This window comes from Papio anubis, chromosome 6, assembly GCF_008728515.1.
Source record: "Papio anubis isolate 15944 chromosome 6, Panubis1.0, whole genome shotgun sequence".
NCBI lineage: Eukaryota > Metazoa > Chordata > Mammalia > Primates > Cercopithecidae > Papio > Papio anubis.
Window position 1 is genome coordinate 77,346,705 of NC_044981.1, and position 24,522 is coordinate 77,371,226.

The 24,522-nt window shown below is 35.8% G+C and overlaps 1 protein-coding gene across 2 annotated transcripts in view; it reads right to left on the minus strand.

Moving 5' to 3' along the window:
- Positions 1-10,162: 10,162 nt before the first annotated feature.
- Positions 10,163-24,522, minus strand: part of IBTK (inhibitor of Bruton tyrosine kinase) — a 78,396-nt gene continuing 64,036 nt past the window's right edge. Inside the window, exons 26-29 of one of the 2 annotated variants that reach the window (XM_003897844.5) lie at positions 21,289-21,438; positions 13,229-13,300; positions 12,252-12,384; positions 10,163-11,452 (exon numbers count right to left, since the gene is read on the minus strand). In XM_003897844.5, coding sequence (XP_003897893.2) covers positions 11,321-11,452; positions 12,252-12,384; positions 13,229-13,300; positions 21,289-21,438 — 487 coding nt within the window. In that variant the 3' untranslated portion in view covers positions 10,163-11,320. The remainder of the gene's footprint in view (positions 11,453-12,251; positions 12,385-13,228; positions 13,301-21,288; positions 21,439-24,522) is intronic. The other variant, NM_001302104.1, reaches the window with a different exon arrangement.

Below are 24,522 nucleotides of genomic sequence, written 5' to 3' on the forward strand. Positions count from 1 at the left end.
TGTTCCTTTGGTTTCTGAAGATAACCCTAGAGAAGTAGAAAGTTTACACCAAGTCTGAAGGCAAGTGCTGTTAAAAAAACCAAACATCTCCTTAATGAGCTTGATTTTCACCTTGAATAGCATACTATTGTGAAAAGTTTAAGAAAACAAGGTCATTGGTTGGGGGGTGTCTATTTAACTAGTGCAAAATAGGATTTAACATATACTAAAGAATTTACTTTCTTTAAATCTCAGTTGCTGGTTTTAATTTTAGTACTTATTACCTGTGTCTGTACACGGTTCATGTAACATACTACATTATGTTATTACCTACCACTCTCAGCTCAAAAGTCAGTTTCTAGACAGAGCCTACACTTTCTATTCCCTGTCCTTGAACTCTACCCTCTGTCAACTAGATATTTAAACAAATGCTTGGTAATGGGTGTGATGATAATGACAACAATAGTTTTAGATGCAAAGTTATGGACATACACCTAACATAATGTCATACTAAGTGCCTTTTTTTTCTAAATGTCTTTGTATTAGTATTAGTCCCCTTTCATATTGCTATAAACAACTGCCTGAGACTGGGTAATTTGTAAAAAGAAAGAGGTTTCATTGACTCACAGTTCAGCATGGCTGGGGAGGCCTCAGGAGACTTACAATTATGGTGGAAGCCAAAGGGGAAACAAGGCACCTTCTTCACAAGGTGGCAAGAAGGAGAAGTGCCGAGCAAAGCGGGAAGAGTCCCCTGTAAAACCAACATATCTCATGAGTACGAACTCACTATCACGAGGACAGCATGGGGGAAACCGCCTCCATGATCCAATTACTTCAACCTGGTCTTTCCCTCACGTGCGGATTACGGAGTTTATAATTCAAGATGAGATCTGGGTAAAGACACAAAGCCTAATCATATCAGTTTTTCATTTTTAATACAATTGCAAAATGAGTCAAATATACTGTTCTATTTTATAGTCACAGCATAGAGTAATGAGCAAACCTCGGCTGGTCACTGCTATGTTATTCTTATAAGGAAAAAGAAAATTCATCTTTCCATTCCAGCTTACCTGGTATTTCCATTTCACTAGGCTATAAATAAAACGAATACTAGAGTTAAAAAACTTGAATGTTTTTCTCTTTCTAGTGATAAGTGTAATTAGTACTTTGTTTAAAGATATTTTTAAATCCTTTAAATGATTTGAGGTCAGTAAGCTATGTAACAAACAGCACGTTAGAGACGCAATGGCTAAAACTCATTTTCTCCAAAAATTAATTAAAATTATTTTATCTAAATATAAGAAATGCAAAACTGAGCTATAATAACTAAGACAACACTTATCTTTAATAGAACCATCTATATTTTCTACCTATAGAATACTTTTAAATGTTCTAAACTAAGACATTTGTCAGGCACAAATTGTTACTAATCAAACAAACTAAAGTAAGAGGTTTTTATTTGCTATTTTATTACTAATTTTTTTCAATGGGTGAATACTACTTTTTCTGTGTCCTAAACGACTTAAAGTACATAAAATATACTTTTATAATATACTAGAACTTACCATTTCCCAAAACTTTAAGACTGAGTCATTAGAGTATGCTACACACTTGAGTGGAACAAAATTTAGTTTAATCTGAAGTTCATGATTTGGTTTAAAAATAACCCAAAGTTTACTTTGCCTTCTAACTTTGTAACATTTTAAAGCTTATTCAGGTCATGATACAATGAAAATGAAAGACAACTGACAAATGTACTTTGTGTTAATTCTGTTTAAACACTTGTCCACCTAGAAACTCTAGAGGTTTTCATATAGAATACAAAAATGCCATTACCTTTCCAATCTTAAGCTAATAACTGTAATACAATTCACAACTTAAAATTCTAAACTAACATGCCATCTGTTGCTATGAATCTAAAAATGTTGCCATATTTGGAAACTTTTATTACATTAAAGCATGAAAATTTGGATTTCTGAACAACCAGTAACTTGTAAAAAAGCTCTAATTTCTACTTTCAGAATACGTTTAGGATTCATATGTTCTTGTGATTCCAAAGAATTTGAGGTCCAGTGAAGCACAAAATTAAAACCAATTTAAAAAGTATTAAACTTTAATAGAAATTGGCACAAGCATTCATAAATCTTAACTAATTTTGTTATCCTCTTTCAAATCAATTTATTTACCTGATAGTCCAGTTAGTAAGTTGCTAAGTTACTAATTGCTAAGTTGCCAGTTAATAAGTCCAGCTGCTAAGACAACTCAGCAATTAATGTGTATTAGGATCGGATTTCTTCAAATGTGCTATAACTATATGGCCTACATTGGTCATTTATCAGAATACACAACTTGACTCTTCGCATTAACACATCATAATGGATTCAAAAGTTTACCTTTAATAAGTTTAATTTGAAACTTAAATAGGTTTTAAATATGAAACAAGTTTAAATCCTATAAAACAAGAGTTAATATATGTAAATAACCTAAAGGCTTACTTTATATTCCACCACAGACTTTGTCTTAAAATATCTGGTAGTTATAGGACAGGGTGAAGATAGATGCATTTTCAAAAACTGGGGCTTATTTCATGAAGGAAATTTGGCTTAATAATTTGAGCTTTCAGCTGGGCGTGGTGGCTCATGCCTGTAATCTCAGCACTTTGGGAGGCCAAGGCGGGCGGATCACGAGGTCATGAGATCCAGACCATTCTGGCTAACACGGTGAAACCCCGTCTCTAATCAAAATACAAAAAAAAATTAGCCGGGCCTGGTGGTGGGCACCTGTAGTCCCAGCTACTCAGGAGGCTGAGGCAGGAGAATGGCATGAATCCACGAGTCGGAGCTTGCAGTGAGCCGAGATCGTGCCACTGCACTCCAGCCTGGGCGACAGAGCGAGACTCCATCTCAAAAAAAATAATAATTAGAGCTTTCATGTTAACTAAGCTCAAGGCGATTGCTTTATAGTCTCAAATTTTAAAATATTAAAAATATAAAGTTAAAATTTATATGAGTAAGAGTTATGTCTGGTTCTCTTTTCTATAAGGCCATCTATTTACATTTTAGAGCTTATACTTTAAATTTTTTTAATTATAAAAGTGATATATTTGCAGAGCTTGAAAAAGTCAAACCTTGTTTTAAAAGATTTAAACCAGCTGGGCGTGGTATTATTATAACTTCTGTGAAGAAAACAAAAGTTTTTCCAGCTACGTGGTCTGCTAGAAAATAAAAATTAAATGACTTAGACTAAGAAGATGTGGAAGAAATTATAGGGCCAGACTCATTTTCAGATGCTCAAAACAAACGATCAGTTGCCAAGTAATGAAGTACCTTTTTTACATTCTCTCACCTCACCCATTCTTTGTACATTTAATTATGTGTATGTGCTTTTTAGATCCCATACCTGTATAATTATCTTTAATTTTTGGTTTAATTTGCATAGGAAATGAAGAGCTGGATACATTAAAAAATTTTGTTTTGAATATGAATTTATACTGCTGTGTTAACAAAGACTGCAGTCGTGGCCGGGAGCGATGGCTCACGCCTGTAATCCCAGCACTTTGGGAGGCCAAGGCGGGCGGATCACGAGGTCAGGAGATCGAGACCATCCTGGCTAACACAGTGAAACCCCGTCTCTACTAAAAATACAAAAAAAATTTAGCCGGGTCTGGTGGCAGGCACCTGTAGTCCCAGCTACTCAGGAGGCTGAGGCAGGACAATGGCATGAACTCGGGAGGCGGAGCTTGCAGTGAGCCGAGATTGGTGCTAATGCACTCCAGCCTGGGTGACAGAGTGAGACTCGGTCTCAAAAAAAAAAAAAAAAAAAAAAAAATTAAACCAATATAGTTGTCCCCTGACTTCAGCCCAGAACCAATCAACTTCCACTCTTTAAACGTTTCTTCTTTGTGCTTTGTTTTCTGCTATCTCTAGATAATTTAGTATGTTGCTTTTTGTTAACTCTTTGGATAAAATATTTAGCCAACCTTTGACAGTTCTGTAAAGCTTCTCTCCACATTTTTCCATCTGTCAAACCTGTCAGATAACCCAACTGTCACTTTTCCAGTCACCTTCTAGGGCCTGCCATCCTCTCCAGTTCACCAGAATGGTTTGCTCTCTGGGTCTGACAAACTTTCCCTTCACCATTAACCTGAGATTTCCACTTGTATCTCCCCCTCTTCATTGTTGGTTACCCTATTTCCTGGATATAATGTCTTCCTCTCAATCTATTTCTTCGTTTAGTGGAGTACATTCTCCAGTAGCCTCTAAGAAAGGGCATATGGTAGGTTTATTAGAGACTTTATTTGAAAACACCTTTATTCTATCTTTGTACTTAATAGAGAGCTCTGTGGCCGGACGCAGTGGCTCACGCCTGTAATCCTAGAACTTTGGGAGGCTGAGGTGGGTGGATCAGGAGTTCAAGACCAGCCTGGCCAACGTGGTGAAACCCTGTCTCTACTTAAAAAAATACAAAAAATTAGCTGGGTGTGGTGGTGGGCACCTGTAATCCCAGCTACTTGGGAGGCTGAGGCAGGAGAATTGCTTGAACACAGGAGGTGGAGGCTGCAGTGAGCCAAGGTTGTGCCACTGCACTCCAGCCTGAAGAAGAGTGAGGCTCTGTCTCAAAAAATAAAATAAAATAAAAAAAGAAAGAAAAAAATAAATCCTACTGCACATTAAATTGTGCCTCAAAGTCTCTACTAAAAAGGAAAAAGGTGTATTGCCTCCAATTCTTTCACCTTTTCACATGAAGATGAAGGGGTTGGAAATTCCCTTAATTTTTTCAGTCTTTTAAAAGGGTATTATAGATATGTTCTATTTCATATGGCTTTTGTTTTAAAGGGAGCATATTCATCAGATTTTATCGTTTAGGGGTTCCAAATACATTCTAAGTTGAGCACCATAGCTAAAGTACATTGTAAGTATTTTGAAAAATACCTGCAGTATAAATTCATATTCAAAACAAAATTTTTTAAATGTATCCAGTTCTTCATTTCCTATCCAAATTAAACTAAAAATTAAAAATAATTATACAGGTATGGGATCTAAAAAGCACATACACACATAATTAAATATATAAAGAATGGGTGAGGTGAGAGAATGTAAAAAAGGTACTTCATTACTTGGCAATTGATCGTGTGAGTATCTGAAAATGAGTCTGGCCCTATAATTTCTTCCACAACTTCTTAGTCTGAGCCATTTAATTTTCATTTTCTAACAGACCATGTAGCTGGAAAAACTTTTGTTTTCTTCACAGAAGTTATAAATAATTAAAATCAGTGAACTCTAGGGCACCCAAGGAAATCTCAAAATCTTTTAAAGCTGTACTAAATGTTTGAGATTTTAAAAGTAAGCAACTTACAAACATCTCCCTTTCACTATCAATTAAGGAAAAGCCTCCCATTCCTAATAAACAAAATTGAGGCTTTTAAATTTGTATAGCAAATGTTTTCCATTTTCTTCCAGTTACCAACCCTCGCTATGCAATAGAAAACATTTCTAGACTACCAAGCCTGTACGTATCTTCCTTTCTCTTTTGCCTCAAAATATCTGCTTTAGCACGCATCCGAATCACCTGGAGGGCTTGTTAAAACAGATTGCTAGGCACCCCTTCTTGTTTCCAATTCAGCACAGGCGAAGTCCATGAATTTGTATTTATCACATGTTCCCAGTGATGTTGATGTTGCTACTCCAGGAATCAATAAAATTATCCTCAATTTCTTTCCTTCAGTTTAAGAAAATTAAGTAGCACTTCTTTCCTTTCCTACAAGTTTAACTTTGCACTCTTGGTTTTATCTTCATTCTCATTCTACCATTATTTCTGTCTTTCCAGCATCGCAGTCTCTTTCTATGTGCATTGACTCCTCCCTTTCTGCCTTCTAGATGCACAGACCTCTTTTTAAAAATATATATAAAACAAATGCACCATCTATTTTAAAGTTATATGTCTCTCATAAATCTGTTCACTGCCAAATTTCTAGGTAAAATATCCTTGAACCAAAACCTCTACATTCAGCCAGGTGCAGTGGCTCACACCTGTAATCCCAGTGCTTTGGGAGGCTGAGGCAGGTGGATCACTTGAGGCCAGGAGTTCGAGACCAGCCTGTTCAACATGGTGAAACCCCATCTCTACTAAAAAAAATAATAATACCAAAAATTAACCAGGCGTGGTGGCACATGCTTGTAATCCCAACTACTTGGGAGGCTGAGGCAGGAGAATCCTTGAACCCAGGAGGCAGAGGTTGCAGTGAGGTGAGACTGTGCCACTGCACTCCAGCCCGGGTAACAAGAGTGAAACTCCGTCTCAAAAAAAATCAACAAAATCTCCACATTCTATTACTTCTCTCCATTACTTAGGTCATATTTCAATCAATTAGAGTCCAAGCTGGAAACAGACAACACTCTCAACTGGGGAGAATTATTGTCAAATTCTTTATAAAAGTGTGGGCAGGATGTAGGAAAACCACAATGGATACTGCAGTTAGTTGGACTAGACATAACACGGGATCCTTTGCCATTCTTAGGCCTGAGGGTGAGGGAAAGCAACATCCCCAGAAGCTGGAGAGATTGTTGTATGGAGACAGCTGCTCAACAGGAGCTGTGACCTTCCTATGATTGTGGCTCATAACAACATCATGAGAGAGGGCAGAAAAAAAAAGCTTCATTCTCTTTCTCCTGCCAACATGCCAATATTCTGCTAGTGCTCCAAATGGCTATCAAGCCTGTGCATATCTTTCCTTCTCTTATGACTCAAAATACCTACTTTAGTACACATCAGAATCACCTGGAGGGCAATAACTGGCTGTCAGAGGGAAAATAAGCTGGTTGGTAAAGTCCTAGAGATTACTCTCACAAGATATAGTGGAGAACAAAGAATGGATCTGCAAATAAGCAATATCTCTTACCGTATGGTCCATCTTTCTTGTTCCTCAGATTCTTGTCCTTTATTTAGGTAGACACATTTATGTCCTCAACACAGGAAACATACAAACATACAAAGTTCTACAAGCTACTATTTCATAAGATTGATGTCAATTTAGTCATATTCTTCTCCTGTACACATGGAACATTCTCCAAGACAGATCATATATTAGACTATAAAAGATATTTCAACAAACTTAAAAGGACTGAAACAATACAAAATATGTTCTCCAAATTTAACAAAATTAAATTAGCAATCAATAACAAACGGATATTTGGTAAGAATTCCCAAATATTTGAAAATTAACCAATATACTTTTAAGTAATTCAAAGAAGAAATCAACATGAAATTTAAAAATAATTTGAACCGAATGAAAATAAAAACATGACATATATAAATTTATGAGATGCAGCTAAAGCAGTGCTTAGAGGGAAATCTATAGTTCTACATTCCTGTACTTGAGAAAAAGAGAACTCTCTAAGCCTAAACACATAGAAAAAGAACAGCAAATTAAAGCTAAAGGAAGCAGAAAATAATAATAAAGAGAACAGAATCAATGAAAACCAATGAAAAATAGAGAAAAATCAATGAACCCCAAGTTGGTTCTTTGACTTCAATAACTTCTTTGACAACTTCAATGTTGAGTGATATGATTAAGGAAAAAAAAATAGAGAGAGAGAGAAAGAAAATAAGGATTACCAAAATTACAAAAGTGGGGAGGAACTTGACTACCAAACCTTATGAAATTAAAAGGACTGTAAGGCACTACTATGAACAAACTAGACAACTGAGATGAACTGGATAAATTCCTAGAAATAAATAAATTATTGAAACTGAATAAAGAACATATAAAAAATCTCAACAGGCCTGTAATATGTAAAGGAATAGGAAAAAATAATAATAATTTAAAGTCTTCCCACAAAGAAAAGCCCATACCTGGATGATTCCACTAGTTAATTCTATCAAAATGTAAATAAGAAATAATACCAATCATTTATGAACACTTCTATAAAAGTGAATCCTTCCCAATTCACTCTATAAGGCTAGTATTAAAGAGATATCAGAGTAAAAGATAGGGGAAAAAAAGGAAAAGAGAAAGAAAACCACAGACCAATATCCCTCATGAATACAGATGCAAAAGTCTTCGTTGAAATGTTAGCAAATCAAATCCAGGACCTCTTTCTGAAGTGCTGTCATGGTCCACTTACTGGTAAATTACTTAGCTAAATATTTTTGTCTTGTGCACTTATCTCTTTATGTTATGGTTCAAGATTTTAAAAGATTTAAACATACACATATACAAGAAAGAAAAAAAATGCCTAGTCTATGTCCCCAAAGTACAAGTAATTTAGTAATAAAGACCAGATCAATAGAAAAACAAAAGTAATGGCAGAATATGACAAGTACCCTAAAAGGTATACGGTTACAAGGAAATGAGAACATAGGTGATTCATGTATGCTACTATTTTTATGTTACTTTATGTTTGAGGGTGTATGGAGGGAAACCAGAAAAACTATAAAGTAAAGAGAATTTTGATTGCCTTAATTATGGATAGGTAGACTTTTATCTGAAGAGAAAGAAAAATTTAGGTAGAGATCTGCATGAGCAAAGCTTGAAGCATATTTGGGAGAAACATTAGGTCTAGTTTGGCTCCACCACTATACGTACGGTTTTTTTTTTTTTTTTTTTTTTTGAGATGGGGTCTCACTCTGTCACCCAGGCTGGAGCACAGTGGCATGATGTCTGTTCACTGCAACCTCTGTCTTCCAGACTCAGGTGATCCTCCCACCTCAGCCTCCCAAGTAGCTGGGATTACAGGTGCCCACTACCACATTCAGCTAATTTTTGTATTTTTAGTAAAGATGGTGTTTCACCATGTTGGTCAGCCTGGTCTTGAACTCCTGGTCTCAAGTGATCCACCAGTGTTGGTCTCCCAAAGTGCTATAATTATAGGCATGAGCACCACGCCTGGTCAGCTTTCTTCAATTTATAAAATGAAGAGAATACACATAAAATGAATCAATAAGGCTTCAGATCTAAAATTATATGAAAGAGCTACTTACACCTTATCATGAACAAATATATACACCCTGGCCTCCAAAACAGCTATAGGGAATCAACCCAGACATAACTAGCAATAACTTTCTCAAATGACTGGATATTGCTCCTATATAAAGCCAAGTTTTCTTAAATTTATTTTAAAAACCATCTCTTTAGGACCTGAAGAAGAGTCCTGAATCTCAATATCTTGTCAACAAATTTGACATTGCAGTCTTCTTGATTTTGCAAATTTTAAGCATATTCTGCCTCTGACATGCCCTTATCCCAATGTGCTACGGAACCATCACTTTTTCAGGCTGAACAGTTCTGCCAGGAGGCGAAGGTTGCAGTCAGCCAAAATCGTGCCACTGCACTCCAGTCTGAGTGATGGAGTGAGATTGTGCCTCAAGGAAAAAAAAAAAAAAAAAAAGTTCTGTAAGTGTTTCCATAAATCTTAAAGATCTCTCTATCCCACTGATCTTTTAAATTTGTCATTTCCAGTATTTCTTCAATTATATCAAGTATTTTTGAGGTTATGGAATTAGAGATGAATACTGTAGCAGAATAATGTTATTTTGTTAGGGGAGAAAGAAAACCCCTATCACTTTCCTGGGCTTTTTGACAGCAATGTGTCAGACAGCTACCTTCATGGAATTATTTATGAAGAAATACAGTTTATGGCAGTGTTTCTCTTTAACTTTACTAGCAAAAGGACTCCTTTTTTCCCAATAAAATTATATATAATACCTCACTACATAATACAGACCATGAAGTGCAACTGCTCTGGTTGTGGTTTGTAACGGCCTAAAGCCTCACAGACTCGGTTCAGTTCATGCCCCTCTTTCACACCCCATCCAACAAAGACCCCCAAGACTGCTTCCCAGGCAGCATGGAAGACAGCAAGAAAATCATCACTTTATAGCATCTGTAAATATTAAAGATGTCAATATATACAGCAGAATCAAAGTTTCAAATGAAATCAATTACTTCAAAGGCTTCTTTACAGCAACAACGATAAAACATTTATAAAATTCACTTCTCAATTTACTCAAACACACATAAAAATTCACATCATCATATTTAGAAAACTGCCTTTTTAAATCTGTCTTAGAATAAATGCAGCATCAACTTAACCATGTACTGGCTATTAGTGTAGCACATCAGAAAAAATATTAACTCTTTCCATAATAAATGTCAATATGGTAAAAAATGTGAAGCACACATTAGTGAAATGGATCAAGATCATTTTTTATTGCACATCTGCTTACATGTCTGCTGCTTTTGGGTAGAGCTAAACCTGAAATATTGAGTCAGTTTCCGCCATTTTACATCAACTAAATTATAGCAGTGAATTGCTTATGTATCTTCCAGACTTATCTTCCAGAAACTAGAACATTAACCTTTCCAATTTATCTAGGTACTGAAGCACAAATTTAACATTTGTTTTTCAAAAATTTAAACACTCAGAAACAAACCAAACAACATCCTATAAAGAAAACAATTTTTATGTCTAGATGTATAACTGAGGTTCAGAGAACTTCTGACTATACAATATTATAAAGGTAATGACAGTCCAACCCTCTTCCAAACTGTTTAATTCCTGTATGTGTAATTAAGCATTTATTTTCAGAAATTTTAATACTTTCAGAAATTGATTCTCTCACAACTAGGTGTTTTTAAGATCCTCCATCCCACTAAAAATAAATAACCCACAATGATTCCAAATCTTTTTTTTTTTTCCCCAGAATAATCAGTATTCTTATTCCCTTTCCACTGTACTCTACTGCTTAATGCAAAATGGAGAATATGTGGTCCAAACAGAAATACGGCATTTGTGCAGGCCAAGCTTTGAATAGACATGGACCACAGGCATAGCCTGATTTTTAAAAAGCAACAAGAATGTTGACACAACTATTAGACCAAACACAAAATTCTGGCCATTAATGAATCAGAAGTAATAACTGATGCTCCTACTTTAAATTCATCAATGCCATACTTAAAAAGTCAAGCAACAACACATAATTGGCAAAATCTTCTAAATTCTCAAGTTCTCAAACAAAAAAGTTATTTTTAATACTTCACTCCCCTTATATCTTATGATTCAATCACTTATATTTTCCTTTGTTAGATTATTCAGAAGAAACAATTCTACTTAACCTTAATAAGTTTTTGTCTCACACATTTTATATAAAGTTACTAAAATCACAATTCTCAGAAATTTATTTTTAATCATACAAACATATGATTTAACTGCAGTAAAGAAATTATATCCTTTCTTAATCTATTTAGAATGATATTATAAAATCTCTAAGACTCTTTTCCACAGCTTTTCTTTATATGAACAAACTCATAATTAGGAAAAATGCATCTCAACTCCACGGTGAACTAGCATCCATGCTTATTCCACATAGGTACTGCCAGTGGTCCCTGTGGTGTCCTTTCAACAATGACAAACTCTTCAGGGTTGCCAAATGCCTCATAGAAAACCAATAAATCTTGTATGGCATGCTCCTCAATCTGAAAGGAAGAAGGGAAAGAAGACTTTTTACTCTTTTAATTATAAACTAAGCAGGATGTATTTGCCTTCCAATTTCCTTTTGAGGTACTACCACTTTCCATGGATACAATACAGTGAAATTAAATCAAGTATCCTGCTATCTCTGTGGCAAGGAGAAAGCTTGGGGCCTGAGGTAGAATCATGAGATACCCATGGGCTCTTGAATTTGAATCTTGAGCAGAAGGAAAAAGAAACTGAAAATGATTGCTGAAATTCATTCATTCCAATAGCTTTATTCTGTGAGATACTTTCTGCTATCGTACAAGTCGTCTAAATCTTGCTTCTGAGCTTTCCAGTGCTACTATGGGTCTTTTCTGTTTCCAAGCCTGGCTGTCTGGTCTTTCAGCTAAGTCTATGGAATCTTAATAGCCCTCAAATAAATTATGTTTTCCTTAAGTTAGCCAGAGTAGGCTTCTGTTGCTTACAATCTCAGAATTCTTACTGATACAGAAGCCAAGTGTAGCAGTAGAGAATACTGCCAAATTCTCTACTGGTCATTTTTAAAAACAAATAATCCAAAGTATCACCAAAGCAAAAATATAAGCTTTATCATAATTTATTAGTCATAAATTAATTGTCCTGAATATCTACAACTAATACATACACTGCTAGATGCCTCAGTTCAATTTTACCTGGCATTTACATTTTAATTTCATAGATACAGGCACCTTTTCAAAGCAAACAAACATGATTTTCTTAAAACCTAAGTAGGAAATATAGTTGTTCTCTAAATTAAACCCTACTAAGTGTGTTATTTACCTGAATCAGAGCCAAGGGTTTTTCTCGACTTCTAATAAGAGCTGCTTCCTGTTGTAGTTCTTCTTCTACAATAGATGCAAAAGTGACTGGGGCTACCATGGATGGAGCAGTCACTGAAGAAGATAGCCAGGGACTGAAAGAATAATAATAATGAGTTTCACTCATCTTCCTAAATTTTTGCACGCAAAATTTTCTCTGAAATACTCTTTAGCAATGCTACAATTTTTTCCAGTGATCTACAATGAGCGAACCTGGAAGCTTTCGCAGATTACAGAATGATGAGTTTCACTCATCTTCCTAAATTTTTGCCTGCAAAATTTTCTCTGAAATACTCTTTAGCAATGCTACAATTTTTTCCAGTGACCTACAATGAGCGAACCTGGAAGCTTTCACAAAGATTACAGAATGATGAGGTGAGAAACAGAAAAACAGGAGAACTAACGTTTTATTTGGACCAGTGTTAGAGAAAAGATTTTGGAAAGTACCAGGAAATGGGGAGGGAGCAGAAACCACATAACTGAACAGAAAGGTAACTCCAACTACAGTACAGAGAGGATTCAAGTAATACATTCTACTCAACACCATACTATTCCCAATTTCTTAACATTCTCTTATTCTCTTTTTTTTTTTGAGACGGAGTCTCACTGTGTCACCCAGGCTGGAGTGCAATGGCATGATCTTGGCTCACTGCAACCTCTGCCTCCCAGGTTCAAGCGATTCTCCTGCCCTAGCCTCATGAGTAGCTGGGATCACAGGCGTGCGCCACCATGCCCAGCTAAGTTTTGTATTTTTAGTAGAGACAGGGTTTCACCATGTTGGCCAGGCTGGTCTTGAACTCCTGACCTCAGATGATCCACCCGCCTCAGTCTCCTAAAGTGCTGGGATTATAGGTGTGAGCCACTGCACTCGGCCTTAATGTTTTCAATGCTAAGCAGCAACTTAGCTTTGGAGGCCCATAACTTATCAATTAACCTTACTTGGGACTGTCTAGAAGTGGTAAATCTGAAATATGGTTGCCTTCTGGTCCTGGGGCACCATGGGTAGAGCATCTGCAAAACAAATGCCAAAATTAAAGATTAAAGCTTCTAGTAATATTAGTCAAACTGCTTATTAATATATACAGAGGAAAAACTGTAAACTCCCGACTCCAGAGGCAAATTAAATAAGTGCAGTCAAGCTTACCTTTAAAATTATAAGTAAACAAAATAATCTATATATATTTATAAAACCTTCTGTATAAAATATCATAGAGAAAGATATTGCAAGAAATAGCCTATTTCTAATAATATTACATATATACCAGATAAACCAATAATCTCTAAATCAGATAATTAACAGCCAAATTTTGTGAGGAACTAATATACTTTATGAGCAAAGAATTACAGATAGGACAGAAATACAAAATATGATCTTTACCTTCTAAGAATTCACAAGCCAGTTGAGGAAACAACATACAAAATGACATATAAAATAATAGAACAGAATTTAAGACAGTATAACAAATTGAGTTATACTGGCTATAAGAACTATACAAATCACAATATTTAATCATTTGAGAGGGCCTCATAGAGAAGAATGAACTTGAGAAGGTAATAAAAAAGAGGTATATGATGAAAGCAATAAGAAGCATTCCAGTAAGGAGAAAAACTTAAAAAGGTATAATGCAGATGAGCTAATTGTGGAATTTTACAGTTAGAAATTAGATCTAGAGCTTATCTAGATCACTCCAATGCTCTCTTTCAGCAATGAGCAGCAAACTGAGGACTAGACAGGTTTAACAACACAAAGTCAGAGAGTAAATTAACAGGACCTAAAATATTGACTTCATGACTCATGTATACACATTTATTGAGCATGTCAGGATTATTGTAGGTGCTGAAAATCAAGCTGATTAAAACCCAATCTTCTCCCCTCAAAAAATTCTGATGGGAAAGATTTAAAAATATACTTAAACAATGATAAAACAATGTATACAGTACTATGGATGCACAGGAGAAAAACTAAAATATGGAAGATGGCATACACTGATGGCTTCACTAAGGAAATGACATTAAAGCTGAGGAGAGGGACAATTAAAAAGAATTTTGGTTGTACAAATACATAGACCTATAAAAGATTTCAGTGCTTTAAGTAAAGGCAGGCTGTTCTCTTCAATAAGCAAAGAATGTCTGAATTCAGGGCAAGGAAGAAACTTAAAGAGAAATAAAGTTTAAAAGAAACAGTAGGGCCAGAGTACAAAATGCACTGAAAGCTAAAATGTTAAGCCCTGATGTGTGGACAAACAAATTTACTAAGCGCCTAAGTACTTCATGTGTATTATCCCATTTAATCTTTGCAATACCCTGTGAAGAAAGCATATATTAACCCATTATAGAGATGAAAAAACAAACTCAAAGAATATTAAATAATTTGTCTGATTCACAAATTAGATAAGTAGCAGAGAGATAACAAAAATCTGGTCTTTTTGATTTAGAGTACAGTGTCTTTTCCATGATCACACAGCTGCCTTTATTTCTACTATCCCCCTTATTCTGGAATACATTCCACTTCAAATGTCTTCTCATTGTTATACTGTTGGCTCAAATGTCATTTTCTCTCTCCTCCTACAAAACTTCAATCATTATGATAAAGCATCACACACTGTTATTATCGTTTACATGTCAACCTTAATTGCTAGACTAGTCTCTTGAGGAGCAGGACTGCTTCATTCATCTTTGTATCTCAGTGTCCAGCAGAATACTTGGAAATACTTGTTTATGAAAAATTAATTAGAAAATTAATGACTGAAACAGAAATTCAAAGGATTTTTTTAGTATACAATAATGAAAAGCAGAGGTTTTTAGGTTCTTTATTGCTTTAAATTACTGATAACTTTTCTTAGAGATATAGCTACTGAATTACAAACTGATATAAGCCCTGTAGTAAACCTGCATGGTATTACTGCTCTCATTTCCATATGATGAAACTGAGATACAGAAAGATTCAGAAAGAGCTGTATAATGTTATACTGAATCTCAAATATGTTTCCTAAGACTACAATTCCATAACTTTTTCCACTGATTTTTCAGTGGATAATTTCATTAATTACAAATTTATCCAAACAACGCGTAGTGTGTCTTAAATGTCTTAAAATGAACCAAATTTGTCAAATAAAATAGAGCTATGATTAAACAAATATCAAAAACATTCTACACTTTCAAATAATAAATATAGCATTATTGAGTTTTCGACATTAGCAACATAAAAGTAGATATCTCAAGAGACAATTTGTATAAAATTTAGCCTTCTGAAAATAAACAGTAACATAAAAAGGTTAACTGACATTTTCCTTAAAAGATTTTTGTTCAGGCCGGGCGCGGTGGCTCATGCCTGTAATCCCAGCACTTTGGGAGGCCAAGGCAGGAGGATCACCTGGGGTAGGGAGTTTGAGACCAGCCTGACCAACATGGAGAAACTCCATCTCTACTAAAAATACAAAATTAGCTGGGCTTGGTGGCGCATGCCTGTAATCCCAGCTACTCAGGAAGCGGAGGCAGGAGAATCGCTTGAACCCAGAAGGCAGAGGTTGCGGTGAGCCGAGATCACGCCATTGCACTCCAGTCTGGGCAACAAGAACAAAACTCCGTCTCAAAAAAAAAAAGATTTTTGTTCAAACCAAAAAACATTAATATTGTTACATTTACACTTTAAAGGAACTAAATTATTCTTTGCTCAGTTGGCCTTAAAAAAAATTGTACTAGCTTAATTAGAAAGATTTTTATATAAGATTAGAGCTGATATAATCATAGAATAATTTTTGCCTTACAAGTAGTTTTTCTCACTAATTAGAAACAAGCTCAGCTGGGTGCAGTGGCTCACACCTGTAATCCCAGCACTTTGGGAGGCTGAGGTGGGCAGATCACCTGAGGTCAGGAGTTCGAGACTAGTCTGACCAACATGGTGAAACCCTATCTCTATTAAAAATACAAACATCAGCCGGGTGCAGTGGCAGGCGCCTGTAGTTGTAGCTACTGGGGTGGCTGAGGCAGGAGAATCACTTGAACCTGGAGGCAGAGGTTGCAGTGAGTAGAAATCACACCCTTGCACTCTAGCCTGGGCGACAAGAGCAAGACTCCGTCTCGAGAAAAAAAAAAGAAACACAGCTTACATTTTCTTTCCAGAATTACGTAAGGGGACATTTCAGTGAAAGGAAAATAGGAAATAAAAGCACATGAAATGAAAAAGAATACCTAAGCAACAATAAACAAATAAAAATTGTACAAATTGCTCACTTTTAGATGTTAACACCCTCAAATAACATTGTCATTCTTGCCCTAATCTTGGAAAAAACTAAATTTTCTACAACTTAAACAAGAATGTATAATTTGTGGAATTTCCTGAGATGAGTCCCCAACCCCTGGCACCCTAACTCCCCAAAGGACCATAAGCATTCCTATCTTCTTAACTCCTACGATTTCCTGTTTATACTGCCCCATCTTCTCTTACTTCTTCTTTTAAAAATCCCATCCTGTATTCAAAAGCTTATGACAATGAAAGGGATCAAGAATTAAGTGATCTCTTTTTTTCTAATATTATTCACATGCTTATAAATATAATAATATTTAGAAATGAATATAAAAAGTGCTTATGAACTAACACAGCTCAAGCTCTTCTGCAATGAAGTCTTCCTGACACCAGCCCATGCTCGGTTTTCCTTCTCAGAACCACTCATTTGGTACTTCATCATTTTGTAATCTCTTTAATACTTCTATATTGTATCGTAATTTTTTTCTTTTTTCTTTTTTTTTTTTTTTGTTGTTGCTGCTGTTATTTTTGGAGACAGAGTCTCACTCTGTTGCTCAGGCTGGCGTATGGTGGCATGATCCTGGCTCACTGCAACTTCCACCTCCCAGTTCAAGCAATTCTCCTGCCTCAGCCTCCCTAGTAGCTGGAATTACAGACATGCACCACTATGCCTGGCTTTATTATTATTATTATTATTATTTTGAGATGGAGTTTCGCTCTTGTTGCCCAGGCTGGAGTGCAATGGCGCAATCTCGGGTCACCGCAACCTCCGCCTCTGACTCCTGGGTTCGAGCAATTTTCCTGCCTCAGCCTCCCAAGTAGCTGGGATTACAGGCATGTGCCACCCCAGGCCTGGCTAATTTTGTATTTTTAGTAGAGATGGGCTTTCTCCATGTTGGTCAGGCTGGTCTTGAACTCCCGACCTCAGGTGATCCAACCTGCCTCGGCCTCCCAAAGTGCTGAGATTACAGGCGTGAGCTACAGCGCCTGGACCTTGTATCGTAATTTCATTCTTATTCTGTCATTTAACGTCCATGTATGTACATTAATATTTATCAACTAGGTTTCAGACACATGAAAGGCTGCGCCTATACATTCTACTTTTATATATACCCAACAGAGGCCAGTACCAGGTAGCCCATAATTTGCAAATTAATGAATATTTTAGTTTGTCTGTAATGTTTTATATTTCCTTTTTAAAAAAGCATACTTATTATGTTTTCTATGATAGAAAAAAACCCTGAAACTCAAAGCTATATGTTTTCTTTCTCAGAACCACTATCAGTGATAGCCACAATTATTTAAAACATTAACTCCCATACCAAAAATACTGAAGCTATGGATATGTCATACTGTCATAAACTCCATTAAGTCAAACTTCCAAAGCAGTATAACAGGGCACACTTATAAAGAGCCCTGATGTTATAGCACACTCTAGTGATCAACTATGAAACCACAGATCCATATTTTAAGTTCCATGACAAATCGTTATATATCTAAAGACATTTTTTAAAAGTTTCAATGAATATTAATATTTAAAATATAAAAATACAAAAATTATCTTAATTTTCATACCTTTAAATTGATATATCTAAGACATGCAATACAAATCACTACATTAGAAACAAATGTTACTTCAAACAGGGTAACAATTTTAATTAATTTACTCATTCAGTCATTCACCAGACTCACGGAGCACCTACTACATGCCAGGAGCCAGTCTGAACACTGGTAGTAAAATGATGAGCAATGACAAACCTCCTTGCTCTCATTGAACATATAATTAAACATACAGACATGAAAATAGAGTAGACAAATATTAAAGAATCACACTAATAAACGTACAATAAAAAAGTGCCATGAGAACATACGACAGTAAACTGCCCCAGTAAGTCAGACTTCTCCAAAGAATATAACTGAAGAGATATTGAAAGAAGAGTCAGAGTCACTCTGTCAAAGGGTAAGGAGGTAGAAAGACGGAAAGTGCATTTGAGAACTAAGAGAAGGCCAAGATGACTAGAACACAGAGATCAGGTTACAAAATCAAGTTAAAGACAGTAGGCAGGAGCCAGACTATGTAGGCCTTGAAGGCCATATTAAGAATGCTATAGCTTTTTTCTTAAAAGCAGTAAACTCCAAATTTTAAAAAAGAACACACTGGCTTAATATATTGGAGGAAAGAAAGGCAAGACCAGTCAGTAGGGCAACTCTGGTGGCCCGGGTGAAGTATCACAGTAAACTGAATCAGAGGTGATAGCACTGGAGATAAAATTTAGTATATGGACTTGAGAAATATTTAAGAGATAAAACTGGAATGCTCTAACAGTAGACTGAATACTTGTGAAGAAAATGGAAGTGCCAAAGACACAAATTCTTCCTATTTACTGAGGAAGAAAATTCCGAAAGAATAGGCTATGCTATGTTTTTCTATATTTTTGTTTGATTTTGGTTTTATGAGAGGGGTATGAGGAAAACATTAAGTTTCGTTTTGGACATGAAGTTTGCGGTGTTTCTGAACATGCAGATAGAATGGTAGGGTCAGTAAGAGATAATTAAGTCTAAAGCCCAGATGATACATACGGGCAAGAGATATTAGTAATGGGGCTGGGAGACAGAATGAATTACGGACTGAGTGAGATGTGACAACTCTTTTGAGAAATCTGGCTGTGAAGGAGATGGAGAATTGGTAATGACAGGACAACTGATAGAAGAAAGTGTGCCCAGACCACATGAGAGACCTGAGCACATTCAAAACCAGAGGGGAAAAATCTAGTTAAAAGGAAAAGGTTGAATCTTACACAAGAAAGGAAAAGGATAATTAATAGTTTTCAGGCTTCTGAAGTGGGAAGCATTAAGATAAAAGGACAGGTATTGGCCTAAGAGAGAGAACTTTTCTACAGCAAAACAAGAAAGGAGCATAGTTCTATATAGGCAGGGGCTAATTTGTTCACCACTGTAACTCTAGTACTTAGCATAATGTCTGATACAAAGTTCATAATCAATAAATGTTTGATAGCCAATTTGAAGACTATGTACCTAGTTTTATATTTATAAGCCTATCATAATTATAATTGTATAAATTAATATGCAAAAAGATTTAATCTGCTTCATGTGTTAGTATTCCATTTAAGGTTTTGTTTTGTTTTGTTTTGTTTGTTTGTTTGTTTTTGAGATGGGGTCTCCCTCTGTTGCTCAGGCTGGAGTGCAGTGGCACAATCAAGGCTAACTGCAGCCTTTACCTCCCAGGCTCAAGCAATCCTCCCAACCCAGCCTCCTGAATAGATGGGACTATGGGCACATGCCACCAAGCCGAGCTAATTTATTTTTCTTGCTATTTTTTGTAGAGACAGGGTTTCATCATGTTGCTAGGCTGGTCTCAAACTCCTGGACTGAAGTGATCTGCCCACCTCGGCCTCCCAAAGTGCTAGGATTACAGGCATTAAGCCACCGAACTCAGCCTAAGATTTTTATTTTAAAATAGTATTTTAATGCTAGAAGTATTAGACAAGTTAGGGAGATGACTTCAGATCTTTTAAGGCTCAAGAACTTTCCTCCTAAAAGTAAATATCTGTAAAAAAGAAGACAGTCACAATACTAACAGTGAAAATATGCCTAAACATTTAATCTAAATCAGGAGTTTCCAAACACTGTTGTCAGAAGACTCTGATAGCGCCTTAGGGCAGGTAAAGTGACATTAAACTAGTATAACTCCCCAGTCTCCATTCCGTGCTTCAGTCAGAAAAGTTTATATTATCTGTTTGATGCACTTGAATTGGACATAACATACCTTACTTATTTTGTTTTGTTTGTTTGAGACCAGGTCTCACTCTGTCACCCATGCTGGAGTGCAGTGGTTCGATCACAGCTCACTGAAAATACTGCTTTTAAATTATAGATTTTGATGCTTCATGTAGGCATTTAAAATATGAAACTTTTTTCTTTAAAATACATTGGACTTTCTAAAGCAGTATTAAAAATAGCTAGGCCAGGTGTGGCAGCTCATGCCTGTAATCCTAGCACTTTGGAAGGCTGAGGTGGGAGAACTGCTTGAGGCCAGAAGTTCGAGACCAGCCTGGGCAACATAATGAGAGCCCCATCTCTACTTTCATGAAAATTAAAATTAAAAAATAGTTAGAGAAAAAACTGCAAATACCCAAAGGTTCATCAACAGATGCACAGATAAACACATTGTATGTGGTATGCCCCTACAATGAAATACTATTCAGCGATGAAACAGAATCAATGGATACCCATAACAGCATGAATAAATCTCAAAATAATTATGCTGAGTAAAAGAAGACTTTTTACTACGGGTACATACTGCACGACCCTGCTGATATAAACCTCTAAAATGTACAAGCCAGTCTGTATTGGCAGATTAGTAGCTGCTTGGGAGCGGGAAACAGAAGGAAGAGAGGAAGGGATTACAAAGGGTCATGACAAAACATCTGAAAATGATGCTTATGTTCACTATTTTGAATGTTGTAGTGGTGTCATAGGTGTATATATATGCTGAAACTACAGAATGTGTACTTTAAATAGATGCAATTGATTTTAAGTCAATTATATCTCAATAACTGTTTCAATTTTTTTAAGTAGGGAAGGAATTTACACATGCTAATTTTAATTCTGAATGTAAAAGAGTGTACAAAAAAATCTGCCTCATAAAGTTTTAAATATTATTTCAGAACATAAAACCACCACAGACTATTTTAAAGTAGAAACTGTATTAGTTTTAAGTATGTTTTATTACCTGACAATTTTTGGTGCCTGAGAATTTTCAATTCCTTTAAAAGAAACTTTTTTGACATGATCGCCTGAACTATGGCTAGTAACAGACTTTTTTTCTTCTAGTAAGAAATCCCGGAATGACTTGGATGAAACTGAATGTAGAGAAGATGCCCTGCAAAAGAAAGCAAAGATCATGTTAAAATATCCATTTTGTAAAAGGGCATTGCTGGAAGTCATAAGAGAACAATAAGAGAATGTATACTAAAAATTTTACAATATACAATTACAGTTTTCAGTGTGATGTTGGATTCTTGATGCCAATTGTGAAATATCCAAAACTATTCCATAAGAAAAAGCAATCAATGAAGACCAAGTCTAGAGATAACTTAGATGTTAAAATCAGCAATAATATTAAAATAGATATTATAATTATGCATCAGATAATGACAACAAAAGTTCATTAAAAATAGGTAAGCTCAGCAAAAGAAGCTATTAAAAAAAGAACAAAACGAAAATTCAAGAATTTTTAATATATTTTTTTAAATTCACTGTATAGATTGAAGAGTTGGTAAACTTGAAGATAAACCAAAAGAAATTTTTGAATCTGAAAAACAAAAAAGAGAAGTTGAAGAAAATTATCCCATAATGAATTATAAGATAAAATCAAAAGGTCTGCCATATGTGTAACTGAAGTCCCAGAAATAAAGAAGAGAGATATGGCAGAGAAAAAGAAACAATGGCCAAAATTTCCCCAAATTTGGTAGAAGATATAAATTTAAAGACTCTAGAATTTTGGCAAACCCGAAAAAAGATAAAACAAAGAAAACCATACTTAGGCACATAATAAATAAACAGCTGAAATGTCCAAAGCTAAATAGAAAATCTTGAAAGCAGCCAGAGAAATGCAACACAGAATGAAAATGAGTAGCTTGTTATTTGAAACAATGAAGCCCAAAAGACGATGGAAGGGAATCTTTAATATGATGAAAGAGGTAAAGAATGTCAATCCAGAATTCTATATCTATGTGAGTAATCTTGAAAGTAGGTCCTCTTCAAGTCATGCCTTGAAATGACTATAGCCCTGGCCAAACCTTGACTGCAGCACTGTGGAAGATCCTGAGTCAGAGGCACTCAGCTGAGATTCCTGACCCAAAGGAATTATGATAATAAATGTTGGTTGTTTTAAGATGTTGTTCAAGCATAATCTGTTAGGAAGCAATAAATAATTACAGAAATTAAAAGGGTAATAAAGAAATCTTATAGAGCAGGGTACAGTGGCTCTACCGTAATCCCAACACTTTGGGAGGCCAAGGCAGGTGGATCGCTCGAGCCCAGGAGTTTGAGACCAGCCTGGCCAAATGGTGAAACTCTGTCTTTACTAAAAACACAAAAATTAGCTGGGCATGGTGGCGCACACCTGTAATCCCAGCTACTCAGGAGGCTGAGGCATGAGAATCGTTTGAACCTGGGAGGCAGAGGTTGCAGTGAACTGAGACTGAGCCACTGCATTCCAGGCTGGGTGATAGAGCAAGACTCTGTCTCAAAAAATGAAAAACAAAACAGAAAAAAAAAAAAAAAGATAGAAATGTTATAAACAACTTAACACAAATAAATTTGACAATTTACATGGAATAGACAAATACCATTTTTAAAAAACCAAATTACTGAAAATAACAGAAAATCTATATAGACTGTAGCTATTTTAAAAATTGAATTAATCTCACCAGGTTTTTTAACTGCAAAAATTGACAAACTGATTCCAAAATTTATATGAGAATAAAAAATCCCAGATTAGCCAAAGTATTCTTTAAAAAAAAATACAAAGTTGGAAGAAGACAAAACCAATTACGGTAATCAGGATAGTATATGCTAGGCCTGAATGTATTTCCTCCAAAAACTCATGTTGAAATGTAAATGTCACGGTGCTTGTATTGTGAGATGACACCTTTAAGAGGTGTTTAAGTTATGAGGGTGCCTCACAAACCGACTAATGCCATTATCACTGAGAGTGGTCAACCCTTTTTGTGCTCTCTCACCCTGCTGGCATATGCCTTCCACTATGCTATGAAGTAGCAACAAGGCTTCCGCCAGATGCCAGCACCTTTATATTGGACATCCCAGCCTCTAGAACTGTGAGCCAATAAATATCTGTTCATTATAAATTACCCGCTCTGTTACAGCAGCACAAAATGAACTAAGACCGTGTGATACTGGCATAAGGATTGACAAACAGATTTCTTCAAATATGTTCTATTGTTCTTTCCACCGACTATGCCATAATTTGAAAGAGTGTCTGATTTCCCACAATTTTACCTTCCTAACTCACAAGCTCCAGCTATTTTCTACCTTTACAGCCACAGAAAATTTATGGAGAAGCATTTTAGACATTTGAACCTAAATAAAAATTAACCAGAATTTTGTTCCTCAGCTAAAGAAGTCCTGTAATTTTACTCTAAATAATATTTTTAGCTTTAAAATGTTAAATAATTGAAATTGTTTTATATTGCATGTGTTAGCTCTAAATGGAATTTGAAAGAATTTACTTTCAAACATCAAGCCAGGCCACAAAGACCATGTATTCTTCCACTGAAGATGACTGATGAGAAATGTTCTATTATTTCTCCAAGTAAAACATTTAATTTTGAGAAGTAGCCAAATCCCATACATACTTAGTGTTTTCACATTAAATTTAAAATTTGCCTGGTTGGAACTTCAATCTAATGCAAAAACCCAGTTATCTCTAATACTTTCCATTGCCACACCTAACTGCCAGCAGCAGGAGTACAACTATATACACTGGGAATTTGTACAGACTAGGTGAATGAATGCGTGAACAAACTAGTGAAAATCCTACCACAACCACAAGTACATTTAGAGTGCTAATTTGTGATTTGCTAATGAATTGCACATTAACCTTAATATTAACATAAACATATTTTTAAAAATCTTTTGAAGAAGTAAAATCTCATTAGATGATACTTCAGGTAATGATGTACCTTTAAGAAGGATTTTAAAAACAGTTAAATTGGCTGGGCACGGTGGCTCACACCTGTAATCTCAGCACTTTGGGAGGCCCAGGTGGATGGATCACGAGGTCAGGAGCTTGAGACTAGCCTGTCCAACATGGTGAAATCCCATCTCTACTAAAAATACAAAATTAGCTGGGCATGGTGGTGTGCGCCTGTAATCCCAGCTACTCGGGAGGCTGAGGCAGGAGAAGTGCTTGAACCCAGGAGGCGGAGGCTGCAGTGAGCCA